At 46.5% G+C, this 23,126-nt stretch overlaps 1 protein-coding gene across 3 annotated transcripts in view; it reads left to right on the forward strand.

The window, feature by feature from the left end:
* The window catches only part of CASTOR1 (cytosolic arginine sensor for mTORC1 subunit 1), a 74,904-nt gene that overhangs the window by 12,873 nt on the left and 38,905 nt on the right, over positions 1-23,126 (forward strand). Inside the window, exons 1-2 of one of the 3 annotated variants that reach the window (XM_037878852.2) lie at positions 20,774-20,994; positions 22,764-22,834. In XM_037878852.2, coding sequence (XP_037734780.1) covers positions 20,882-20,994; positions 22,764-22,834 — 184 coding nt within the window. In that variant the 5' untranslated portion in view covers positions 20,774-20,881. Of the gene's footprint in view, positions 1-20,773; positions 20,995-21,630; positions 21,653-22,763; positions 22,835-23,126 lie in introns of those variants that run through there. The other 2 variants (XM_043529923.1, XM_043529922.1) reach the window with 2 other exon arrangements.

Genomic DNA, 23,126 nt, shown 5'->3' on the forward strand with positions numbered 1-23,126 from the left:
GGAAAATTCTGGGAATTTAAGGGCAGCGAGTGTCTTTTTACCTTTGTTAAGACCTTCGTTGGCAAAAAGTTCCAGGACCACACGTTCCTAGTGCACAATTCCAAAGGTTACGATGCATACTTCAGCATTAGACAGTTGCTGAAGGAAAAGATGTGCATAGAACTGATCACTCAGGGTAGTAAACTAATGTGTGTGGAAGTTAAGGGCCTGGGCATTCGTTTTATAGACTCTTTAAACTTCTTGCCCATGAAGCTTAGCAAGCTCCCGCAGGTGATGGGTTTGAAGGTTGCAAAGGGTGTTTCCCACATTTTTAAAAACACTTTAGAAAACCAAAATTACGTGGGGCCTATGCCCGGGGTGGAGCACTATGGCGTAGACAGCATGATGCCCAGGGAGAAAGCAGAATTTCTTGACTGGTATCAGGACAACAGATATGAGATGTTTGACTTGCAGAAAGAGCTCACGTATTACTGTCAGCAGGAGGTCAAAATTTTGACACGGGCTTGCATCCTGTACAGAGAAGAAATCATGAAAATGACAGAGATGGGAGATATTGTCGAGAGAGGCCCTGATAAATTCACAGAGGTAAAATTGTATATAGATACTTTCCGGTACATAACACTGGCATCTGACTGCATGGCTATGTACAGGTTTATGTTTTTATAGCCTAACATAGTAGCTCATCTCCCTCCAGACAACTATCACAGGCAGAAAAAGAGATATTTGACCCTCTCTATTCAGTGGCTGAAAGAAAATATATAGATACGGCATGCTTTATAGGATGGGGAATTACAGGTAGGACCCTACTTTCTAGACGGTTATGCCATCATTAACGGGGTATGCACGGCCTTTGAGTTTAATGGGTGTTTTTTCCAGGGCTGTGTCACCTGTTATTGTGGGAAAGCACGGAACTCTATGACAAGAACAACTTTTGGGTTTCTTTGGTACAAGACGCAGCTCAAGACCGACTATCTGAAAAGACTTGGTTATGTAGTGAGGAGCCTCTGGGAGCATGAGGGGGGTGATGAAACAGACAGGGCACGTGCAGATTTCTTAAACAAAGCCCAGCTACCCCAGCCTCTCGTGCCTAGGGATGCTCTTTCTGGGGGGAGGACGAACGCTTCCGCCTATATTACAAACCTAACCCCCGTGGAAAAAATCCACTGTTATGATTTTACCAGCTTGTACCCTTTCGTAAACAAAACCAAAGACTACCCTATCGGACACCCCGATATAGGTCATGATAAATTTGGACTCCTTGCAAATTATTTTGGAATTGCGAAAGTTAAAGCGTGCCCTCCAAGAGGCCTCTTTTTCCCGTTGTTACCTGTCAGAGTGGGCGGCAAACTTATGTTCCCACTATGCCGAACCTGTGCGGAAACCGAGCAGCGGGAGACATGCAACCATACTGACGAGGAGAGGGCCATCCTGGGGACTTGGTGCACGGTGGAATTGAACGCGGCCGTAGCTAAGGGGTATGCGGTGGCTAAAATCTATGAAATCTGGCATTTTGAAGGAAAAGCTGAAAAACTCTTTTCAGAGCACATAAAATAACACCTCCTCCAAAAACAAGAGGCTTCCAGGTATCCCAGCTGGTACACAGATGAAGAAATACAAAATAAGTATGTTAATGATTTCTACAGAAAGAAGGCGTGAGTTAACGCCAACATGAGATCAAGTTGAACCCCACTAAGCACCAAATGGCTAAACTGTTTTTAAATTCTCTGTGGGGTAAATTCGGCCAAAGAACAAACCTACCCAATACCAGCATCATGAGAGAACCTGATGAACTCTTTCAGTTTCTGTTTCCCCCCAATTACAAGGTTTCATCCTGCAAGTTTATTGATGATGAACCAGTGTGTCTTGGAAGCACACAAAAGACTTTCTGGGGAATTTTCTAAATCAGACTCTGTGTGAGAGTCACCACCACCCTGCAGCTTAGATTCCGCCTCCGCATTCTCAGACACGCGAGCTGGATAGTCTCCAGTAGGGGGCCTCTCTTTTTGTTTTTTTCTCCTCATCACCTCTTTAGCCTTTTAAAAATATTTTACAGCGACCCTGGCCCATCGCTTTTGGGCAGCCATCTGTTTATCCCCTGTGACGAAGCAGGACTGTTCTTAATGTTTCCTCTGAATATTGTGGGAGTGCCTCAGTTTCCCCTATGCAGTTCTTAAGTATCTAGGGGGTGGGATAAGGGTGTATGATCATTGCAGAGCCCTAGAGGGCAAGTGTGTGCAGGGGTCTGGACATAGACAATGGCCGACACCCTGTTTCCTGGCAACTGATGGCCTGGCCCTTCCCCACTGAAAGGTGAGAGCTAAAGGGGTTGGAGAACAAAGGAATCAGGTGACCTTCTGGCCTGGGAAAGGGACAAAGCCCAGAGGAGGAGGGGCTGGAGAGAGTTGCAGTTTGGGACTGGCTGGGGACATGGAGTGAAGTGCAGACTTGGTTGTCTGGCTCACTGCCTCCAAAATAGACCCGGCTGAGGGGTCCTGTTCTCTGCACCTACAAGCTCTGTTTTAGACCATGTTCCTGTCGTCTAATAAACCTTCTGTGTTACTGGCTGGCTGAGAGTCACATCTGACTGCGGAGTTGGGGGGCAGGACCCTCTGGCTTCCCCCGGACCCCGCCTGGGCGGACTCGCTGTGGGAAGCGCACGGAGGGGCAGAGGATGCTGAATGCTCCGAGGTCAGACACAGGAAGGGGGAAGCCATGAGAGCTGTGTCCTGCAGACAGGCTGCTCCCAGAAAGGAGACTCCCCCAGAGTCCTGCCTGGCTTCGTAGGGAGCAGTTCCACAGCATCGACCGGGGACTCCGTGACATCCGCCAAATGCTGTCCCCCCTTTTGTTTATGCCTTAGCTGATGTGTACCCTTGAGGATGATCCTTTTACCCAGACCCTTTTCCATGACTAGTCACACCTGCTCAGAGCCACCCTCTGGAAAAATCGAAGTATTTTTCAGAAAGTCACCTGCAAGAGCTTTTTACATTTTGGATACAGTTTCCAGTCCTCCTCCTTTCTTTTAGAACCGCTGCGGACACAGCGCCCACCAGCTTTCTGAATGAAGCGTCATATTTTCCCAAATCTTTTTAGAATACCAAAGAGCTGTGCCGAGCTCCTTGTGTTGGGAGAATGATTCGTAATAATTTTCATATACTTCATAAGGAGATACCCCAGCATCGCAGGAGCTTTCAGTCCTTGTTTTTTTATTCACAACCCCCTAAAGCACGTGCTCCGGGTTAGTGAATGTGTGTATTTTCCTTCACATTCACAACCCCTAAAGCACATGCTCCGGGTTAGTGAATGTGTGTGTTTTCCTTCACATTCACAACCCCTAAAGCACATGCTCCGGGTTTGGGAATGTGTGTGTTTTCAATCACAGTTTTCTCAGGGTTTGGTGTGGTGTTCACCGCTGAGGAACTGGAGTTGTGTTTGCGTGGTTGCTTTTTACCAGAGTCTTTTGTTTTGTCCTTGGGTTAGATGTATTCGAGCTTTGGACTGCCCTGATGACTTGTCTGGGCTCTTGTGCTGTTTTGGGTTGGCTTTGTTGTTGTTAAAGGTCTCAGAGCAGATTTCTGGTTCTTTGGCAGTTCTGATGAAGGTGCCCTGTTGCTCTGACTACAGCATTGTCAGGAGAGCTGCCCGTGCCTGATTATGAAAAACAGAGATGTTCCAATTTAGCATCAAATAAACATTTTACAAAACTTAATTTTACCATCTTTCTCACCCACATCTATGTATTTGCTTAAAATACATAACCTCATTAAATATCCAAACCAATAAGCAAAATATATTTACTGGGCTTCATCCATCCATCAGCCGTTGATGCTGGTGAATTTTCCTTTTCAGGAGTCTCTTTCCTTTTTCTTTTAAACTTGTTTACCCTCTGGTCTAAGGACCTCTCATGTTTTGACCGTACCAGGGAGCAGACAACATTATTATTATAAAACACATGAAACTGTCTTGTAAACTTAAAAAATAAAATACTCATTAGGGTGTTTTTCTATTTAAAAAGTCATAGCTTTAAAACGAAATAATCCATTTCAGGCTGTACAACAAACATAGGTTTTGGTTTATTTCTACCACTAGTGTTTCTCTAAAACCTAGACATTTTTAATACAAGCATATTTTTCCACCATGCACCCAAAAACAAAGTGTGCAATAAAATACTTTTTAAATCCCCCACTATAACTATGTCTTGCATAGGCCCCCTGAATGACCAACAACAATGTAAACACTAATTTATTTTAAAACAACCCATTTTAAAAAACACATCACATTTTGCAGAGTAAAAAAACCCCTGTTCGTTTGAAACACATCAGACCAACAGTTTGCAACCATATACTTTAAAACCCCCCACTACTATATCTTGCACAGATCTCAACTCACAATTTAAATTTTAAAACTAATTAAAAAACATTTTAAAACACACACACGCTTTTAAAAGCCAATTGCAGAAAGTTACCTTCCACCACAGGGTAAACGGATGCTGGCACATGGTTATTCTGTTTTCCCCCCTGTGTATTTGGGCCTTTGGATTAAAGAAGAAGCAAAATGTTTAGTTAGTATTATTCCCTATGCAATCTGTGTTATACGTGGAGTTTTTTAATTTAACAATATTAAGCACAACTATAGTTAAAAATGGGGTTTTACCTGGCCCTGGTGAAAGGCAGCTTGAAGTTGCTATTTCCATGCTAAACAGATCACACTGCAATAAAGATAGGTACCATTATTTAGTAACAGGTTTCAGAGGGGTAGCCGTGTTAGTCTGTATCAGTAAAAACAACGAGGAGACCTTGTGGCACCTTAGAGACTAACAAATTTATTTGGGCATAGCTTTTGTGGGATATAACCCACTTCATCAGATGCATGGAGTGGAAAATACAGTAAGCAGGAATAAATATATAGCACATGAAAAGATGGGAGTTGCCTTACCAAGGGGGGAGGGTCAGTGCTAATGAGGCCAATTCAGTTAGCATGGATGTGGCCCATTCTCAACAGTTGACAAGAAGGGGTGAATATCAACAAAAGGAAAATTACTTTTTTTATTGCTAACAAGGCCAATTTTGTCCTCACCCACAACTATTTCAGATTTGGGGATGATTTATACCTTCAAGTCAATAGCACTGCTATGGGTACCCGCATGGCCCCACAGCATGCCAACATTTTTATCGCTGACTTAAAACAACGCTTCCTCAGCTCTCGTCCCCTAATGCCCCTATTCACGCTACATTGATGACATCTTCATCATCTGGACCCATGGAAAAGAAGCCCTTGAGGAATTCCACCTGGATTTCAACAATTTCCACCCCACCATCTATCTCAGCCTGGATCAGTCCACACAAGAGATCCACTTCCTGAACACTATAGTACAAATAAACGATGGTCACATAAACACCACCCTATACCGGAAACCTACTGACCACTATACTTACCTACATGCCTCCAGCTTTCATCTTGACCATATCACATGATCCATTGTCTACAGGCAAGCCCTCAGATACAACCGCATTTGCTCCAATCCTTCAGACAGAGACAAACACCTACAGTATCTCTATCAGGCGTTCTTAAAACTACAATATCCACCTGGGGAAGTGAAGAAACAGATTGACAGAGCCAGAAGGGTACCCAGAAGTCACCTACTACAGGACAGGCCCAACAAAGTAACAGAACATCACTAGCCGTCACCTATAGCCCCCAACTAAAACCTTTCCAGCGCATCATCAAGGATCTACAACCTATCCTGAAGGACGACCCATCACTCTCACAGACCTTGGGAGATAGGCCAGTCCTCGCTTACAGACAGCCCCCCAACCTGAAGCAAATACTCACCAGCAACTACACACCACACAACAGAAACACTAACCCAGTAACCAACCCCTGCAACAAACTCCGTTGCCAACTCTGTCCGCATATCTATTCAGGGGACACCATCATAGGACCTAACCACACCAGCCACACCATCAAGGGCTTGTTCACCTGCACATCTACCAACGTGATATATGCCATCATGTGCCAGCCATGCCCCTCTGCCATGTACATTGGCCAAACCGGACAGTCTCTATGCAAAAGAATAAATGGACACAAATCAGACATCAAAAACTGTAACATTCAAAAACCAGTATGAGAGCTCTTCAATCTCCCTGGACACTCAATAATAGACTTAAAAGTCACCATTCTTCAACAAAAAAAACTTCAAAAACAGACTTCAGCGAGAAACTGCACAACTGGAATTAATTTGCAAACTTGACAACATCAAATTAGGCCAGAATAAAGACTGGGAGTGGCTGGGTCACTACAAAAAATAATTTTCCCTCTGTTGATACTCACACCTTCTTGTCAACTGCTGGGAATGGACCACATCCACCCTAATTGAATTGGCCTCGCTAGCACTGACCCTCCCCCCTTGGTAAGGCAACTCCCATCTTTTCATGTGCTATATATTTATTCCTGCTTACTGTATTTTCCACTCCATACATCTGATGAAGTGGGCTATATCCCATGAAATCTTATGCCCAAATAAATTTGTTAATCTCTAAAATGCCACAAGGACTCCTCGTTGTTTTTATTATTTAGTAAGGACAGCATGGACAAAGAGTGACATTATATAATATATGGTTTCAGAGTAACAGCCGTGTTAGTCTGTATTCGTAAAAAGAAAAGGAGTACTTGTGGCACCTTAGAGACTAACCAGTTTATTTGCGCATGAGCTTTCGTGAGCTACAGCTCACTTCATCGGATGCATAGCATATCGTGGAAACTGCAGAAGACATTATATACACACAGAGACCATGAAACAAAACTTCCTCCCACCTCACTCCCCCGCTGGCAACAGCTTATCTAAAGTGATCCTCAAGTAGAGCCATTTCCAGCACAAATCCAGGTTTTCTCACCCTTCCCCCCCCCCCCCCCCACACACATACAAACTCACTCTCCTGCTGGCAACAGCCCATCCCCCTTTGAAACCCCTCTTTATAATGCGCATGATAATCAAGGTGGGTCACCTCCAGCACTAAAAAAAGGGGGTGTGTGGGGGGGGGTGAGAAAACCTGGATTAGTGCTGGAGGTGACCCACCTTGATTATCATGCGCATTATAAAGAGGGGTTTCAAAGGGGGATGGGCTGTTGCCAGCAGGAGAGTGAGTTTGTATGTGTGTGTGTGGGGGGGGGGGGGAAGGGTGAGAAAACCTGGATTTGTGCTGGAAATGGCTCTACTTGAGGATCACTTTAGATAAGCTGTTGCCAGCGGGGGAGTGAGGTGGGAGGAAGTTTTGTTTCATGGTCTCTGTGTGTATATAATGTCTTCTGCAGTTTCCACGATATGCTATGCATCCGATGAAGTGAGCTGTAGCTCACGAAAGCTCATGCGCAAATAAACTGGTTAGTCTCTAAGGTGCCACAAGTACTCCTTTTCTTTATATAATATATATTTTCCGACTTAAAAACAAGCAGCATACATCGTTTTGCAGTCCAGAAGCTATTCTGTTCAAGATAGTTTTTGCTGAAAGAGGACAGTCTCCCAAAAAACTGAGGTTTTTATACCATCCTAACTCTTTGTTTCAGAGTCTGTAGTTAGCAGGTTGATTCGATCACTTACAACTGTGAATTAATAGATACTTAAGAAATGAGGCACCCCTCCCCAAAGTTCCCTTTTGTGATCTGAGGGGTGGGGGAATTAAGTTGTCTGCACAACTGGGCTGCTTTTGGCTATTTTTTTTTTTAGTTAAAATACATTTTTCTGTTTCAATGAAAAAACAGAGCACTGTAGGGCCTTCTTATAGTATTAAACAGAAAATCACCATACACAACAATCCTTAATGCTACTGATATCAATGAATGTCTTGTTTGTTTGTTTTTTAAACATGTTTCTTTCATGCTTAAAGTTTTGGATTGTTTAGAAATAAAATGGATGTATCACAACCATAGTAAAAAGAAAAGGAGGACTTGTGGCACCTTAGAGACTAACAAATTTATTTGAGCATAAGCTTTTGTGAGCTACAGCTCAGAATGCATCTGATGAAGTGAGCTGTAGCTCACGAAAGCTTATGCGCAAATAAACTGGTTAGTCTCTAAGGTGCCACAAGTACTCCCGTTCTTTTTGCGAATACAGACTAACACGGCTGCTACTCTGAAACCATAGTAAACACCATACGAATACCCATGGCTTTTAAATGTTTCTACAGCAAATGCTTATTCTATAAAAGTATAGTGGAGGTTTGTGAACCCTTGAAACATTTCAGTTTGGGGTTAGACCCTTGTTTATTTTTTAAATATATTATTGTAATGACTTTGAATTGCTAGAAAGGGTGACCCATAGCGTTCAACCAGCTGCTGGGTTATATTTAAACTGTCCAATAGCGTTCTACAAACTCCTGTGGTAATATTTAAATTGTCCCATAGAGTTCTACCAACTCGTGGGGTTTTATTTCATTTACTATTAATCAGAGCTCACCATCCAAACCCACCTCCTGTACACCCATCAAAACTTCATTACCGATCATGAATATGTTTAACCCTGATGGCAACAAGAGGAAGTAATCACATCTAGACCTACAGACTCAGTACAGTCACCCTCGCTATTCAGTGGGGGTGTGGTTAAACCATCAGCTCAACAGGGTGAGTCAGCTCTGTTCTGTTCAAACACATCTCAAACATCCCTGTTTTATAGAGAAGCCTCTTTTTTTGGCTTTCATTTTAAACACATTTTGTTGCGGGGGAGAGCGGGTTCCTCACAAGATTCTACTACACACATTTCAGCTTTTTGCTGTAAATGGGTCTTTTTTACACAAAGACACAAGAGCTAGTTTCTCACAAACTATTTTTTTATTTAAAAGACATACGGCCATTGAAAACAAACCAAGATGCGCCATCAAAACTTTTATCTTACTTAAGGGCCACACAGACCTTCTAACAGAAACACAGATAGTCACAAAGCCCTTTTCAATAGATATTTTTATTTACAGCTACCAAGTTTTATATCGCATATTTGTCCCCTCACCATTCTCTTAATCCTTTTAGATTTCATACAAATAGTCTTTTTCTTAGCAGGGTTCTGTAACTTTTTGTGCAGACCAGATGGTCAATATAACGCTGTAAGCAGGCATCTTCCTGTTTGGTCATTTTCTTTAAAACACTGTCAGGGTCTCGACCGAAGAGTACAACATTTACCAAGGTCACCCCTTGTGCTAAATTTTCTTGGGTTAGCCACAGACATTGCAAAGCATAACCTATGGCAATAACAGTGTTTAATAAGCTTTCCAAACACAGGTCAGCGCACAGGTCCCAGAGCTTGCAGTTTATATCCTCCGTTTATATCAGCCCTCACAATCTTCAAAAAGCTTTTCCCTAAGGCAGTGATTAAGGACAGCATAAACAGCAACACGTACAATAGACCGCATGACTTTCTTATGCTCTTGATGTGGCACTGGCTCAGTTAGTTCCATGCCAAGCCTCCTCCTTAAATCTGCATAGCCGTCATCCTCGGCGTCCTCATCAGTGATTTGTACTGGCGTTGAGCAAAAACAGGACGGGCCCGGTTCATCTTCGTTGTCTGACGCAATGCTGTCCAGGGCCTCCGGGTCCTCTACAAAGGCATCGTTGAGCTGTCGAGAGATTTTCAGAAAAGAAACAACTGTAAGCTCCCACTGCTTGTTTTTAGATTTACGCAACCCTGGGTTGTTTCCTAACCCCATTACACCCCATCCTCGACCATCACTTCTTAATCGTTAATTTACCTGAGTGATATCTTTTCCGTTCACCTTGTCCACTGGTGACTCCCAGGAGCTGTGGTCGCCTTCCTCCATGGGGTGGAAAATGAGAGGCCGTCATGCTTGTCGGTCTTCCTCACGAGCGGTTGGGTTTCGGGGTCAGATTCTGGCATACCCATCAATGGCTGGGCCAAAGGGCTCCCTCGGCCACTCCCTCCTCCTCCTTGGAACTGTCACAGATGTAGAGCTTTCTACGGGGCGGTCGAAGGCCCTCGGAGCTAAAACAAAGTCCAAAGTTCTCACGGGGGTGGTGAAGGAGTCCATGTTTCCTCTCACCATGATTTCTAAAACATGTGTTCTTGGAACAAAACGGCCTCTTCCGCGTGGTGCTGGGACTTTTGGGGGTGGTGCTGAGCTCTGATTGGTAGAGGGTGGTAGGGAGAGCTCTTAGAGGGGTCACACAACCCTCTTCTGGGCGGGTCACTAGAACTCCCTGATTGGTCAAATCTGCTCTCGGGGAGGTCCTCTGTGGCTGAAACCCATCCCCATTGGTCGAGGGTGGTGGGAGGAGTTCTTAGAGGGGTCACGTGTCCCACTTCCAGACAGCTCACCCCACCCCGGAACACCCCCTGTGTGGTCAAATCTCCTCCTCTTGGGGTGGTCCTACCGGGGGACAAAACCTATCCTGATTGATAGAGGGCGGTGGGTGGAGTTCTTAAAGGGGTCACATAACACCCTTTGTTTCTGGTCATGTCTCCGTCTTGACCCCAGAAGTAATACACCCAGGGGGCCTTAGGGTGACAGGTGGGCAGAGCCTGAGGAGTCAGGGGGTGGGGACTATGTTTGATTGATGGTAAGTCACTTATACTACTTTAGGCTCACTCTGAACAGGCCCCCACCCTGAGCCCCAATTATTCAGCGGCTCCTCTACTCCCAGATCCCCAGGCCTGATTCCCCTTTTTGTTCCACAAGACTCCTAACTCAGTAACCCCTCCTTCCTGACTGGATCTCCGTGCTGAAGGAATGTGCTGTCACGGCAGTAGCCAGAAAGCGAGAAGTTAATAGGAAGGCATAAGTCCACCTGGATAAATACTGTAGACCTAATGAGTAACCCACTAGTAATGTACCCTGGTGTGATCCTTTACTGGGTAGTTAATGATTGGCTAGGAAAAGGGCATGAGGCAAAGCCTGAAGGGAATTAATGAGTTGACAAGAGTCTGTGTCCCAGGCCATGGGTCATTATTATTGGGACTCAAGAGGCACCTGATTCTGAACGCTGCCCAGACACCACTGGAAAGTATGATGTACCCATTGCTCTGCGGGAATGGGAGGGCTCAGGATGGGGAGTGGATCCAGGTTTCTGGCTTGCTGTGAGACTGAGCCACTAGGAACATGAATAACCCACTAGTAACCTACCTCGGTGTGATCCTGTAATGGGTAGTTAATGATTGGCTAGGAACGGGCCATAAAGTAAAGCCTGGGGGGATTTAGGGCTGCATGCCCAAAAGGGGTTAGGCACCTGGAAAATTCACTGCGATTCTCAAAGCCTGAGTCAGGTCCCTGAGTCCCTATACAATGAATGGGGTGAGCAAGGCCCCTGGGACTGCAATTCACAAACCCCTGCACCCTAGGCAGGGAGCTGCCTAAGCTAGCCAATAGGAGATGCCCGCCAGAGAGGTGTGTGCAAAGCCCCACCCCTCTCCTGGAGACAGGCAGCCTGCGATTCTGGAGCTGGGAACCCTCTTCAGGGTTAGGCACCTTATGCTGCTGGAGCAACAAGCCGGCTGTGACCTTCTAACTTGAGCCTGGTATTTCGCACTTAACTGGGATGTGGGAGAGCTGGGTCAATTCCCCCGGCAATGCCACAGCGGGAGAAAGGATTTGACCAGGGGTCTCCCACCTCTCCAGAGAGTGGGCTAACCACGACTGTGGGATATTCTGCTACAGAGCTCCCTTATCAAAGTGGGGAATTGAACCTGGCCCTCCCCCATCCCCGGTGAGTGGGCTAACCACTTGGCTAGAAGGTGAGTGAGCGCCTCTTCATCTGGCTGGGTTTTGAATGGGACCCAGTGCAGAGGGTGGCCTCTGAGCACAGCCCTCAGCGAGCTGGCTGGTGGCCAGTGAAGCATCTGTGACTGGTTTGTGGATGTAGGTGGGAGACAGGTGCACCCACATTAATAAAAGCCAGGGGGAACCAGGCATGGTTTTGCTTTGGACCCATCTCTGAATGAACAAGTCTGGGCAGATCTCCACTCTTCTCTGCCCATTCTTTGGATGCTGTTTATATTTGGTGTCATGTGCAGAAGTGCCTACAAAGAATGAGTGTGTCTGCACTTTTAGTAAGTCAGTCCCCACAAGCTGAACCACCGAGACACATTTAAAATGTGTAGCCAAAACGGAATGAGCTCACTGTCTCCTTCCTGTAACGGGTGCCCTCCCTTGGCCCAGGCCCTCTCTCGCGGAGTTTATATACCAGGGTCTCTGTTATTTGGATTCAATTTTGTGATAGCCATGATGGTCCCAGGACATTAGAGAGACAAGAGGGGAAGGGGAGGTAATATCTTTTATTGGACCAACTTCTGTTGGTGAGAGAGACAAGCTTTTGAGTTTACACAGAGCTCTTCTTCAGGGTCAGGTCTGGGAAAGGAGAGCGTCACAGCTGGTGGAACAGATTGATTAGCATAAGTAGCTAACACATATTTCATGGGACCATTCAAGGTTAACACCTCTCCAATAGTAAGGGGGGAAAGCTACTTGGGGGTGCTTGTTGGGGGATTATAGATTAATAAACTATAAATCCAGTGTGGTGCACCTCATCCAGTGCACTAAACCAGAGAATCACTAAACTCTTGAATGAACTCACACAGAAAAATGATAAAAGACAAAACCACTGTATCACCAATGGGTGAACACTTTCCACAAAGCGATCACTCTATAGCTGACCTATCAGTCCTCATGCTCAAAGAAAATCTGCACAGTACTTTCAAAAGACAAGCCTGGGCGCTTAAATTCATAACTTTGCTAGACACTAAAAATCAGGGACTAAGTAGACACACTGGATTTATGGCTTATTACAACAATCTGTAACCCACTACTAACAACCCCTGCAGCTACCTCCCCCTCCATGACTGGAGGGGTATTAACAGGCCACTTCACTTGTATATATCTCTTTTTATTATATGTTCCATTCTATGCATCTGATGAAGTGAGCTGTAGCTCACAAAAGCTTATGCTCAAATAAATTTGTTAGTCTCTAAGGTGCCACAAGTCCTCCTTTTCTTTTTGAGGATACAGACTAACACTGAAACCGTTCACTTGAATGGTCCCTTGAAATACGTGTAAACTACTTATGCTAAACAATCGGTTCCACCTTGTATTTAGCTATGTTGGTTTCCTGAGTACCTTTCCCAGGCCCAGGCCTGAAGAACAGCTGTGTGGAAGGTGGACGCTTATTTCTCTCACCAATAGAAGTTGGTCCAATAAAAGATATTACCTCCCCCACCTTGTCTCTCTATTATTTGGATTGTAAATTCTTTGAAGCCAGAACCTACCTCCTCCGTGGAGTCTATAAAGCACCTAAGCCCCAATTCAGCAAAGAAATTAAACACCTGAAGTATGTAAATAGTCCCATTGAAATTCACTGAGACTAAAGTAGAAGCATATGCCTATGTGCTTTGCTGGATCAGAGCCCTAGTATATGTGTGGATGGTATAAAATAATAATAATCCCTATTATTTCCATGATACATTTTTCATACCTCAATCCACATATTCTGAGGCTCTGATTACTTACAGACCCCCAAATTCAACTGTGACTGGTGAGGGGCTTTAACCTTCCCTAGGCCAGGCAGTGAATTGAGTCTAATTTCTAGCTGACTTGTCAGGCATGTTCTACATACAACAACTTATAATATTGGTTCGGGCATCAGCACAGACTCACCAAAAAGGCCAAACTCCATTGGACTGTCACTGTCCAGTGAACTCGAGCTATGAAACACAGAAAAGTTTTCACTGGCCTGTCACTGAACTGGAAGCATTCCATCAATAGCAACCTTCAAGGCATTTAGCAGGCATATGAAGTGGGAAGATAAAATCATGAATAGAGAGGTTCTGCAAGGATGTTGCACAACCAGCATGGAAGCAATGCTTATTAAAGCCCAGCAGAACTCACATCTGCAGAGCAAGCGCACATTTACTGGGTAATAAATCACACTCACAAAGAGAGCTGGGAACAGAATTACAGGGCACAGCTGCAAAAATGTAGACCTCTGCCACTTGAGTTAAAGGACAGCTCAGCCACTTGGCCCGCTCTGCAACAGCCACTAGCTAACAACATCCCATACAAAGGGAATTGCTCGTCATAAGACCAAGCTGAGATTGTGACTAATGTTCCATTATAAACCCTATTCTGACAGCCCCCATCTTTTAATTGAAGAAGCTATTGGTTCAAATGTGTTTCTGATTGATGTGAGTGCGTATTATAAAATGTAGGATCACACGGGTTTATGTGGCAAGTACTCAAATTTTCCACTCACAGTGGAAAAAACCAGATCCTCGTGATTTTTTTGGCCCCTGGTAGCCAAAGAGTGGTTTACTGTAGAAGTTTGAAAATTCAGACATGCATACTTCAACACAGTGTTTTGAATGTCTGAATTTTTTCTCCCTTGCTTTCAACAGTTTGTAAAATATTTGATACTTTTTTAGAGTTAAGCAACAGTTTTATGTCAGGGCGGCTGTAATATGATATATCTGTTGTCATCTTTAAGCTCCATTTATTTCATTGGCAGCAGTATGGGCATTCTTTTAGAGATTTGGGGGTTTTAAGACTGGAACATGACAGAGTACTAGGAGCTTAGTGCTGACCCAGCTATCCCCTGCCCTGGAGTGGACTTATTTGGGAGATGGGTTCTCAGTGGCCTATTAGGTGTGGGGTTGATGAGCAATCAACCCATCAGCTGGGAACAGTTAAAGGACAGAATGGAAGTGCAAGGGAAAGGCTGGCAGATGAAAGAGGATCTCAGGATGAGGAGATCTTTTCCTCCCCCTCCCTGGAGAGTGGGCTAAGACAAGGAAAGTTTACTTCCAATTGTATGTTGCCGCACAAGACTGAACTGGTGGAAGGGACTCAATAAATACCATGGTGCTACTTGCAAATGTGTGGATGTTCAGGGTGTTTGAGGTGGTCCAAAGTGTGGAGAAGACTGCCCAGTCACAGGAACAGAGACTCATTTTAATGGGGTATGTGTATGCCAGTAGCAGCCAGAAATTCCAGGTGAGATCAGTTGTGCTAGGCCTTTTACATACATATGGGGAGAGGCAGTCTCTGCCATGAAAAGCTTACAATCTAACTAGATAAGACAAATAAAAAATGGGAGAAGGGAGTGTGATGCTCCCTATTTTACAGATGGAGTACATAGAGTCTTCCTAGGATCATAAGGGAAGTCTAGGGCAGCAGCAAGAACTGAGCCCATATCTGAGCCACTGGCCAGGTGTGCCTTAACCGCCAGGCCACATCACAAAAGGAGGGACACGTGCCCATGAGGGAGCTTAGAACGATGCGTGGTTTTTAGCTGTAAAACAAGGTCCTGGACTGCTCTCTTTGAAACCAAGGGTAAACCCATTGGCTTTGTGAAAAAAAAAACTGAGGTTTTGGAATTTGTTCTAAGAAATTCATCAGAATGCAACCTTTCAACATAGGAATGGCCACACTGGGTCAGACCAATGGTCATCTAGCCCAGTATCCTGTCTTCCGACAATGGCCAGCTGCTTTAGAGGGAATGAACAGAAAAATGCAGTTATCGAGTGATCCATCCCATCGTCCAATCCTAGCTTCTGGCAGTCAGAGGTTTAGGGACACCTAGAGCATAGGATGGTGGCCCTGACCATCTTGGATAATAGCCATTGATGGACGTAGCCTCCATGAAAGCATCAAATTCTTTTGTGACCCCAGTTATACTTTTATCCTTCACAACATTCCCATACAACAACCAACCAACCCCATGAGTGAGTATTGAATTATTTAGGGAAACAGTTCCTACAAGAGAGTTTGACTCTACGCATAGTGGTTAGGACACTCACCTGGCATGTAGGACACCCAGATTCTAGTGCCTATTCTGCCTGAGTGGGAGCAAGGTCTGGAACTTGGGTTTTCCCACATTGCAGGTAAGTGGCCTAACCACCGGGCTAGTCACTATTCTAGCACAGGGAAGCTCTCTACCCTGATACGTTTCCACACATACAAATCATTTTTGACGAAATTGTATTTTCCAACAAAATCTTATTGAAAAATTTCCCACCAGTTCTATCCTGTAATGAGCTCCATGGGGTCAGTCCCATTATTGCCCAGCTGCTTCTGTTTATCATTTGTTAATTAACTCGTATTTCTGTCAATGATGAACTAAAACCTGGATTAACTGGAATTATAACTTTGGTGGGTAACAATCATCTAAGATAAGGTGCACAATGGTTTTTGCTATGACCTCCTGCCAATAGCTGCTTGTAGCTTTCCACAGTGTTACCAGATGTGCCCATTACTTTGGGGTATGCTCATTTATTTGGGTTACTCTTCTTCGGGGGGGTGGGGGGGGGAGATTCAGTAATTCTATTAACGTACTGCTTATGTCACGTGTGTGTTCATATGGAGCTCTACTCCTCCCTTCCGCAAGTCCCCTGCCAATGGGGCTGTCCAGAAAGACCTCGGTTCCCCAGGACTGGGTTCCTCCAGCCCTAGAACCAGATGAACACACACACCCACACGAACAGAGCAAGTCTGAGCGGACCGGGTCCATCAGCTCCCTCCAGCTGACCCCCTTATCTGTCCCTGCAGTCAATGGGCTGGGTCGAGCAGCACTTTCAGCTGCCCCCCCCCCCCACGTGCCACAGGTTTAACACGTCTCTCTCCCACTTTCACGTCACAATTGTACTGGCAGTAACCCAGGTGATGAGCAAACCCCACAGGATTTTTGGGCACTACAGGGACCTTTAGCTTAGGTAAAAGAAACGTTGCTGCAGAGTAAATGGGGGAAGCTAAAAACACAAAAGAATAGAGTTCAGAGAGGGAGAGAGAAGCAACCAGCTTAACCATAAAAGTTATGTATTGAATAATAGTGATAACTACCCGAGGAGGGCTAAACCAACATAACAGTTACAATATTAAAGGTTAACACCTGAGGTAGAAAGGAAAACAGAGAGACAAAGAGGGGGATCTCATGCACTCCAGGAGGCTTGAACTGATCAGGGTTCCCAGGTGACGGTGGTTGCTCAGGGTCCTGAGGGCAGGAAACAGGCAGAACCCCCAGCACGATCAGTCAGGAGAAGATGGAGTCCCAGTGGAACTGATGCAGAGTTTGGATCTAAGCATCAGAACACTGACCGGAGGGTGAGCAGGGATTTTTGTAGAGAAAATACAACAGTTCAAGGGAGAACACTAGATTTGTTTATAGGTAAACTGATTACTCAAGGGTTTTTTTTAGACTAGACAATAGGAGTTGATCACTCTTGGCTATGGTTTTCTTCCAGGGAGCTCACAATGCAACTAGGCTGCTTCAGTATTTTGGATATCAATCAAGGATTTATTACTAGAATTGGTCTGATAATTGCTGAGCTGGGTGTGTGCAGGCATGGGTTCATTAACATCTGGAGCAGAGATCCCCCATCTTGCTGTGCTTCCCTGCTTTTCTGGTCCCAGAGTTCAGTGCGGTTCTCCCTTCTCCATTCTGTATGCAAATTGAGATGTCTCCCTGTCCCATCTTTCATGCAGATGAGGCTAGGGGAGTTGTCTCTGTTCTTCATTCTGTATGCTAATGGAGATGTCTTAAACTTGTCACCCTTGTCAGGACGAGTCTAGGTGTGTCTCCCAACACCCTTCACTGCTCTCTGCAAGTTTTTTTCTCTGATGGGTTTTGGTTTAAACAGAGGCTGCGGGAACAGGGTGTCCTTCATGAGCCAGACAGGCTGGATACTGCACCCTCCTTCCTCAAGAACACAGAGCTGACTGGTATCAACACAATTTTTGGGGGGGTTGAAATTTTCCATGCTTGGGCTCCACACTAACGTGATGATTGGGTGGGGTTTTTTTAGTTGGGTTTTTTATATATATATATAATTTTGAGCCAGTTGCATTGGGTGGTTTCTGAGCAAGACAAGCTGCCACTGAGCAGTAAGTCCAGTTGAGGCCTGTTGGAATTGATATGGAGATTTTTTTCTTGGTTTTCCTTCAAACCCCATTCCCTTCCCACCAAAATACCTAAGAAATTAAATACAAATAAAACCTTCATTCGTTCAGTGTTCAGGCCGCACAGTTGAAATCTAAAGAGATCAGATTCCTGCAGCAATGTCAACAGACCAGAGGATTCCTGCACATTTCAGAAGCAGGTCTGGGCTCCACGTACTGGCCAACAGTACTAGTTTGACTGGGCCAATCTCAGTGCCTTGGTATCCTGGCCAGTTTCCCAGGACAGTTGACAACTTGGGAAACCTATTAGTTGTGTTGCATGTCCTGCAAATGAGATACACTGAAGGCCACAATATAGGACAAGGCCCCAGTTCCACAATGAGCACTGCGTGGGTGGGCTACACTTACAGTGGTTCTCACCCTGGGGTATGTGAACCCCTGGGGGTACACAGATTTCTTCCAGAGGGTACATCAACTCATCAATTCATCTTTGAAAACTCATGGCGATCAGGGGAGGTCCTGGATGACTGGAAAAAGGCTAATATAGTGTCCATCTTTCAAAAAAGGAAGGAGGAGGATCCTGGGAACTACAGGCTAGTCAGCCTCACCTCAGTCCCTGGAAAAATCATGGAGCAGGTCCTCAAGCAATCAATTTTGAAGCACTTCGAGGAGAGGAAAGTGATCAGGAACAGTCAGCATGGATTTACCAAGGGCAAGTCATGCCTGACTAATCTAATTGCCTTCTACGATGAGATAAGTGGCTCTGTGGATGAGGGGAAAGCAGTGGATGTGTTGTTCCTTGAATTTAGCAAAGCTTTTGATACTGTCTCCCACAGTATTCTTGCCACTAAGTTAAAGAAGTATGGTCTGGATGAATGGACACTAAGGTGGATAGAAAGCTGGCTAGATCGTCAGGTTCAATGGCTAGCAATCAATGGCTCCATGCCTAGTTGGCAGCCGGTGTGAAGCAGAGTGCCCCAAGGGTCAGTCCTGGGGCCAGTTTTGTTCAGTATCTTCATTAATGATGTGGAGGATGGCATGGATTGCACCCTCAGCAAATTTGCGGTTGACACTAAACTGGGAGGAGTGGTAGATATGCTGGAGGGTAGGGATAGGATACTGAGGGACCTAGACAAATTGGAGGACTGGGCCAAAAGAAATCTGATGAGGTTCAACAAGGACAAGTGCAGAGTCCTGCACTTAGGACGGAAGAATCCCATTCACTACTACAGACTAGGGACCGAATGGCTAGGCAGCAGTTCTGTAGAAAAGGACCTAGGGGTTACAGTGGACGAGAAGCTGGATATGAGTCAACAGTGTGCCCTTGTTGCCAAGAAGGCTAACGGCATTTTGGCCTGCATAAGTAGGACCCTTGCCAGCAGATCGAGGGATGTGATCATTCCCCTCTATTTGGCACTGGTGAGGCCTCATCTGGAGTGCTGTGTCCAGCTTTGGGCCCCACACCACAAGAAGGATGTGGAAAAATTGGAAAACGTCCAGTGGAGGGCAACAAAAATGATTAGGGAGCTGGAGCTCATGAGTTATGAGGAGAGGCTGAGGGAACTGGGATTGTTTAGTCTGCGGAAGAAAAGAATGACGGGGGATTTGATAGCTGCTTTCAGCTCCCTGAAAGGGGGTTCCAAAGAGGATGGATCTAGACTGTTCTCAGTGGTGGCAGATGACAGAACAAGGAGTAATGGTCTCAAGTTGCAGTGGGGGAAGTTTAGGTTGGATATTAGGAAAAAAATTTTCACTAGGAGGATGGTGAAGCCCTGGAATGGGTTACCTTGGGAGGTGGTGGAATCTCTTTCCTTAGAGGTTTTTAAGGTCAGGCTTGACAAAGCCCTGGCTGGGATGATTTAGTGGGTGTTGGTCCTGCTTTGAGCAGGGGGTTGGACTAGATGACCTCCTGAGGTCCCCTCCAACCCTGAGAGTCTATGTTTCTGTGATCTAGATATTTGCCTAGTTTTACAACAGGCTACATAAAAAGCATTAGCGAAGTCAGTACAAACTAAAATTTCATACAATGACTTGTTTATACTGCTCTATAGACTGTACACTGGAATGTAAGTACAGTATTTATATTCCCACTGATTTATTTTATAATTATATGGTTAAATGAGAAAGCAAGCAATTTTTCAGTAATAGCGTGGCTGTGACACGTCTGTATTTTATCTCTGATTTTGTAAGCAAGTAGTTTTTAAGTGAGAAGAAAAGGAGGACTTGTGGCACCTTAGAGACTAACCAATTTATCTGAGCATAAGCTTCTGTGAGCTACAGCTCACTTCACCTCACTCCACCTCACGAAAGCTTATGCTCAAATAAATTGGTTAGTCTCTAAGGTGCCACAAGTCCTCCTTTTCTCTTTGCGAATACAGACTAAGACGGCTGCTACTCTGAAAACTGGTCATCTGTGTGGAGCCCATTAGAGCAGGAGTCGGCCCAGGGTGCAGGCATAACACTGCACATTTAAAGGGGAAAAGGAGACTGTCTCCCGTCCCTCAGAGTCCCATGGCTGAGCTCCAGTCACTGCAGCAGCCGGCATGTTTAAACTGCAACCTAAAAGCACATTTTATGGCGCCTGCCTGGCCAGGTCAGACGGCCCGGCCGCAGGGAACAGGGGAGGAAGGAGCGCGGGGCTCGGGGCCGGTGGCTCCGGGAGCCTGCTGGCCGGCTCTGCGTCGGGCGGGCATTCGGAAGCGGCCCGGGTCTGGGCTCCCCGAGTCCGGTTCGGGGCTGGGAACGGGCGTGGCGCTCGGCTGCTGGCTATGGCGCTGGGCTGGGGCCGACGGGCTGGCGCCAGTGTCCGGCGCCCGGGCTCAGCCCCAGACCCACGGGCCCCGGAGCCGGGCCGGTCCCAGGCGGGCGGAGTCCGGGCCCGCGGGAGGCGCGGCCCCGGGTCGGGGGAGGATCCGGGTCCCGGGCTCCGCCCGGCGGGGCGGCCCGTTTATAGCCGCGCCGAGAGCCGGCCTCCCCCGCGCCCGCTCCGGAGCGGCTCCGCCATGGACCTGCAGATCCTGGAGCACCGCGTGCGGGTGCTGAGCCTCGCCCGCCGCGGCCTCTGGCTCTACACGCACCCGCTCCTCAAGCTGCTGCTCCTGCCCCGCCGCAGCAGGTACCGGCCGGGGCGCTGCCCTGCGGGGCGGGCTGGGGCAGCTGATGGAGAGCCCGTGCCCCAGGCTCGGCTCGCCTCCCCTCCCGAGCGGCAGCGTCCCTGGGGGTGGGCAGAGGCTCTGGGGGGCTGGGAGAGCCCTTGGTCTGTGGCACGTGGTGGGCTCAGGGAGAGAGGGAGATACTGGCGTGGAGAGGGGGCAGGAGGGTGGTTAATTTGGGGTGGCAAGCAGGGCGCCCCCAGTGAGTCAGGGTGGTAGATAATGGACATGGGGCGAGATGGAGACCCTCAGTCCTCCCTCTGGGTGCCCTGTGCCCTCTTTCTGATTGTGGTAGGAGCTCATGGGAGGAGCCGTAATTGAGGGATCCCAGGTGGATGAGCGTTAGCTAGATGGGGGCCAGGACTGAGGTGGGCAGGCATCGATAGTGGGTTGGATTGGGGCAGATTACAGGAGGATGGCTGCCTTGCTTGCAGGGTGAGGTGGGATGCAGTGCCTAGCAGGCTGGATGTGCGGAGTTCGTTGCTTTGGGAGGCCGCTTTTATGATAAGATGAAACTGGGCCAGGGTGAAGGGAGTCCTGGCTTCCTTTAATATGGAGACTATGAAATTTCAAACATTTCCTTTCTCCCACATTCCCAGGGTAGGCACACATGTTAGAAGTGTGAGTATGAGAAGCTTTTTTTTGGTCTCCTAATACACGGTGCTTTTACAACTATGCACACTCTTGTGCTCGATCGCTCTTTGCACGTTCTTGTTCACAGGCTGGTGCTCTGGAACTTTGTGTAATGAGTACTGATGTAAATAGAACTTTAACCTGTGCAAAAATGCATAGCCTATTTGGAAGCTGGTAGGCTGTGCGTGCCAGACACACTTACCTGAGACTTTCACATACAATCATGGATAAGTCCGCTTTGTGCTCACTCCAAGTTGGGTCTATTGCTCACTCCTAACACAAGTGAATGTTGGCAGTGGGCAGCTGTTTGCTGCCATGCTTGTTGCTTCTCTGGGTTGCATCAAACTTCCTTGTGATTCAGCAGCTGGGGAAATTTCCCTGTCCTGATGTGCCTACAAAACCCAGGTCCATCTGTTGCGTATCTGTGAATGAAATTGCCCCAGGCTCAGAGAGCCCTGGCTCCCTTCATGAGAACACTTAACTCTGCTGCTGCTTGTCTTCTCTCCACTGAGAAGTATGCTTTTGAATTCAGGTGTGCTCTTTAAAACCATTCCCTCTCACCCCAAATCCACTGAAGCATCCCAGCCGCCCTTGGATGTGGTGCTGTCTGTGGGCATTGCTGTATGCCAGAGATCAGTCACGTTAGTTAGAGCCATGTTTGACCCTGATTCTTGCTAGAACAGTGCTAATGCTTCCAAGTCCTGCTGCAGATAATAATGAGGAGGGGTTTATAAAGACATGCTGTAGCCTGGATCTCCCTCCTCAAAGACTGGATGCATCTTTATCAAAGCCAGTAATCTTGCAGTACTAAACATGATGGGATGGAAGGAAACTGAGGTCCTGTCTAAGCGCTGTTGTGAAACACGATGTTTCTGATCCTGTTGGGCCACTGCTGAGTTTCACAACCCTGCTTAGATGTGGCTGTGTAGTGTAGATGGTTCCTTCCAGTTGGCAGCAGGGAGATGGTGGGCAAGGCGTACAGGTCCATGGAAAAGCACCTTAATTGTCCTCACCTGAGAGGAATTGTGCTGCCGTGGCAAGTGAACCAGTACTGCAGAATCTTTCGGCGTGCGCATTACATTCAGTTATGTGTTGGTAGGTGCAAATTCTTCAGCTTGACCGAGACTCCCGAGGACTACACCCTTATGCTGGATGAAGAAGGCTTTAAAGGTAAGGTGTGATCACTCTCTCATGCTAAGGCTGTAATTCCTGGAGACACAATGCTTCCCCCCGCTCTGGCTTCCTGTTTCATTGCCGTTCAAATGATGTTCAGGCCCACTGTCTCTCTTTGCTGCTTTGAAAACCCTACGTAAGAGGGCAACTGCAGGACACGGGGCAGATTTTTCTGTAGAGCCCCATTTCTGTCGCTGGCTGTGGGCGTGGTGTACGGGTCTGTCAGTATAATGTGTTTGCGTCGGTCCGTGTTATGAATGCTCATGTCGATGTGCATTGGGTGCCCGGT

The sequence above is a fragment of the Chelonia mydas genome, chromosome 15 (assembly GCF_015237465.2).
Source record: "Chelonia mydas isolate rCheMyd1 chromosome 15, rCheMyd1.pri.v2, whole genome shotgun sequence".
Lineage (NCBI taxonomy): Eukaryota > Metazoa > Chordata > Testudines > Cheloniidae > Chelonia > Chelonia mydas.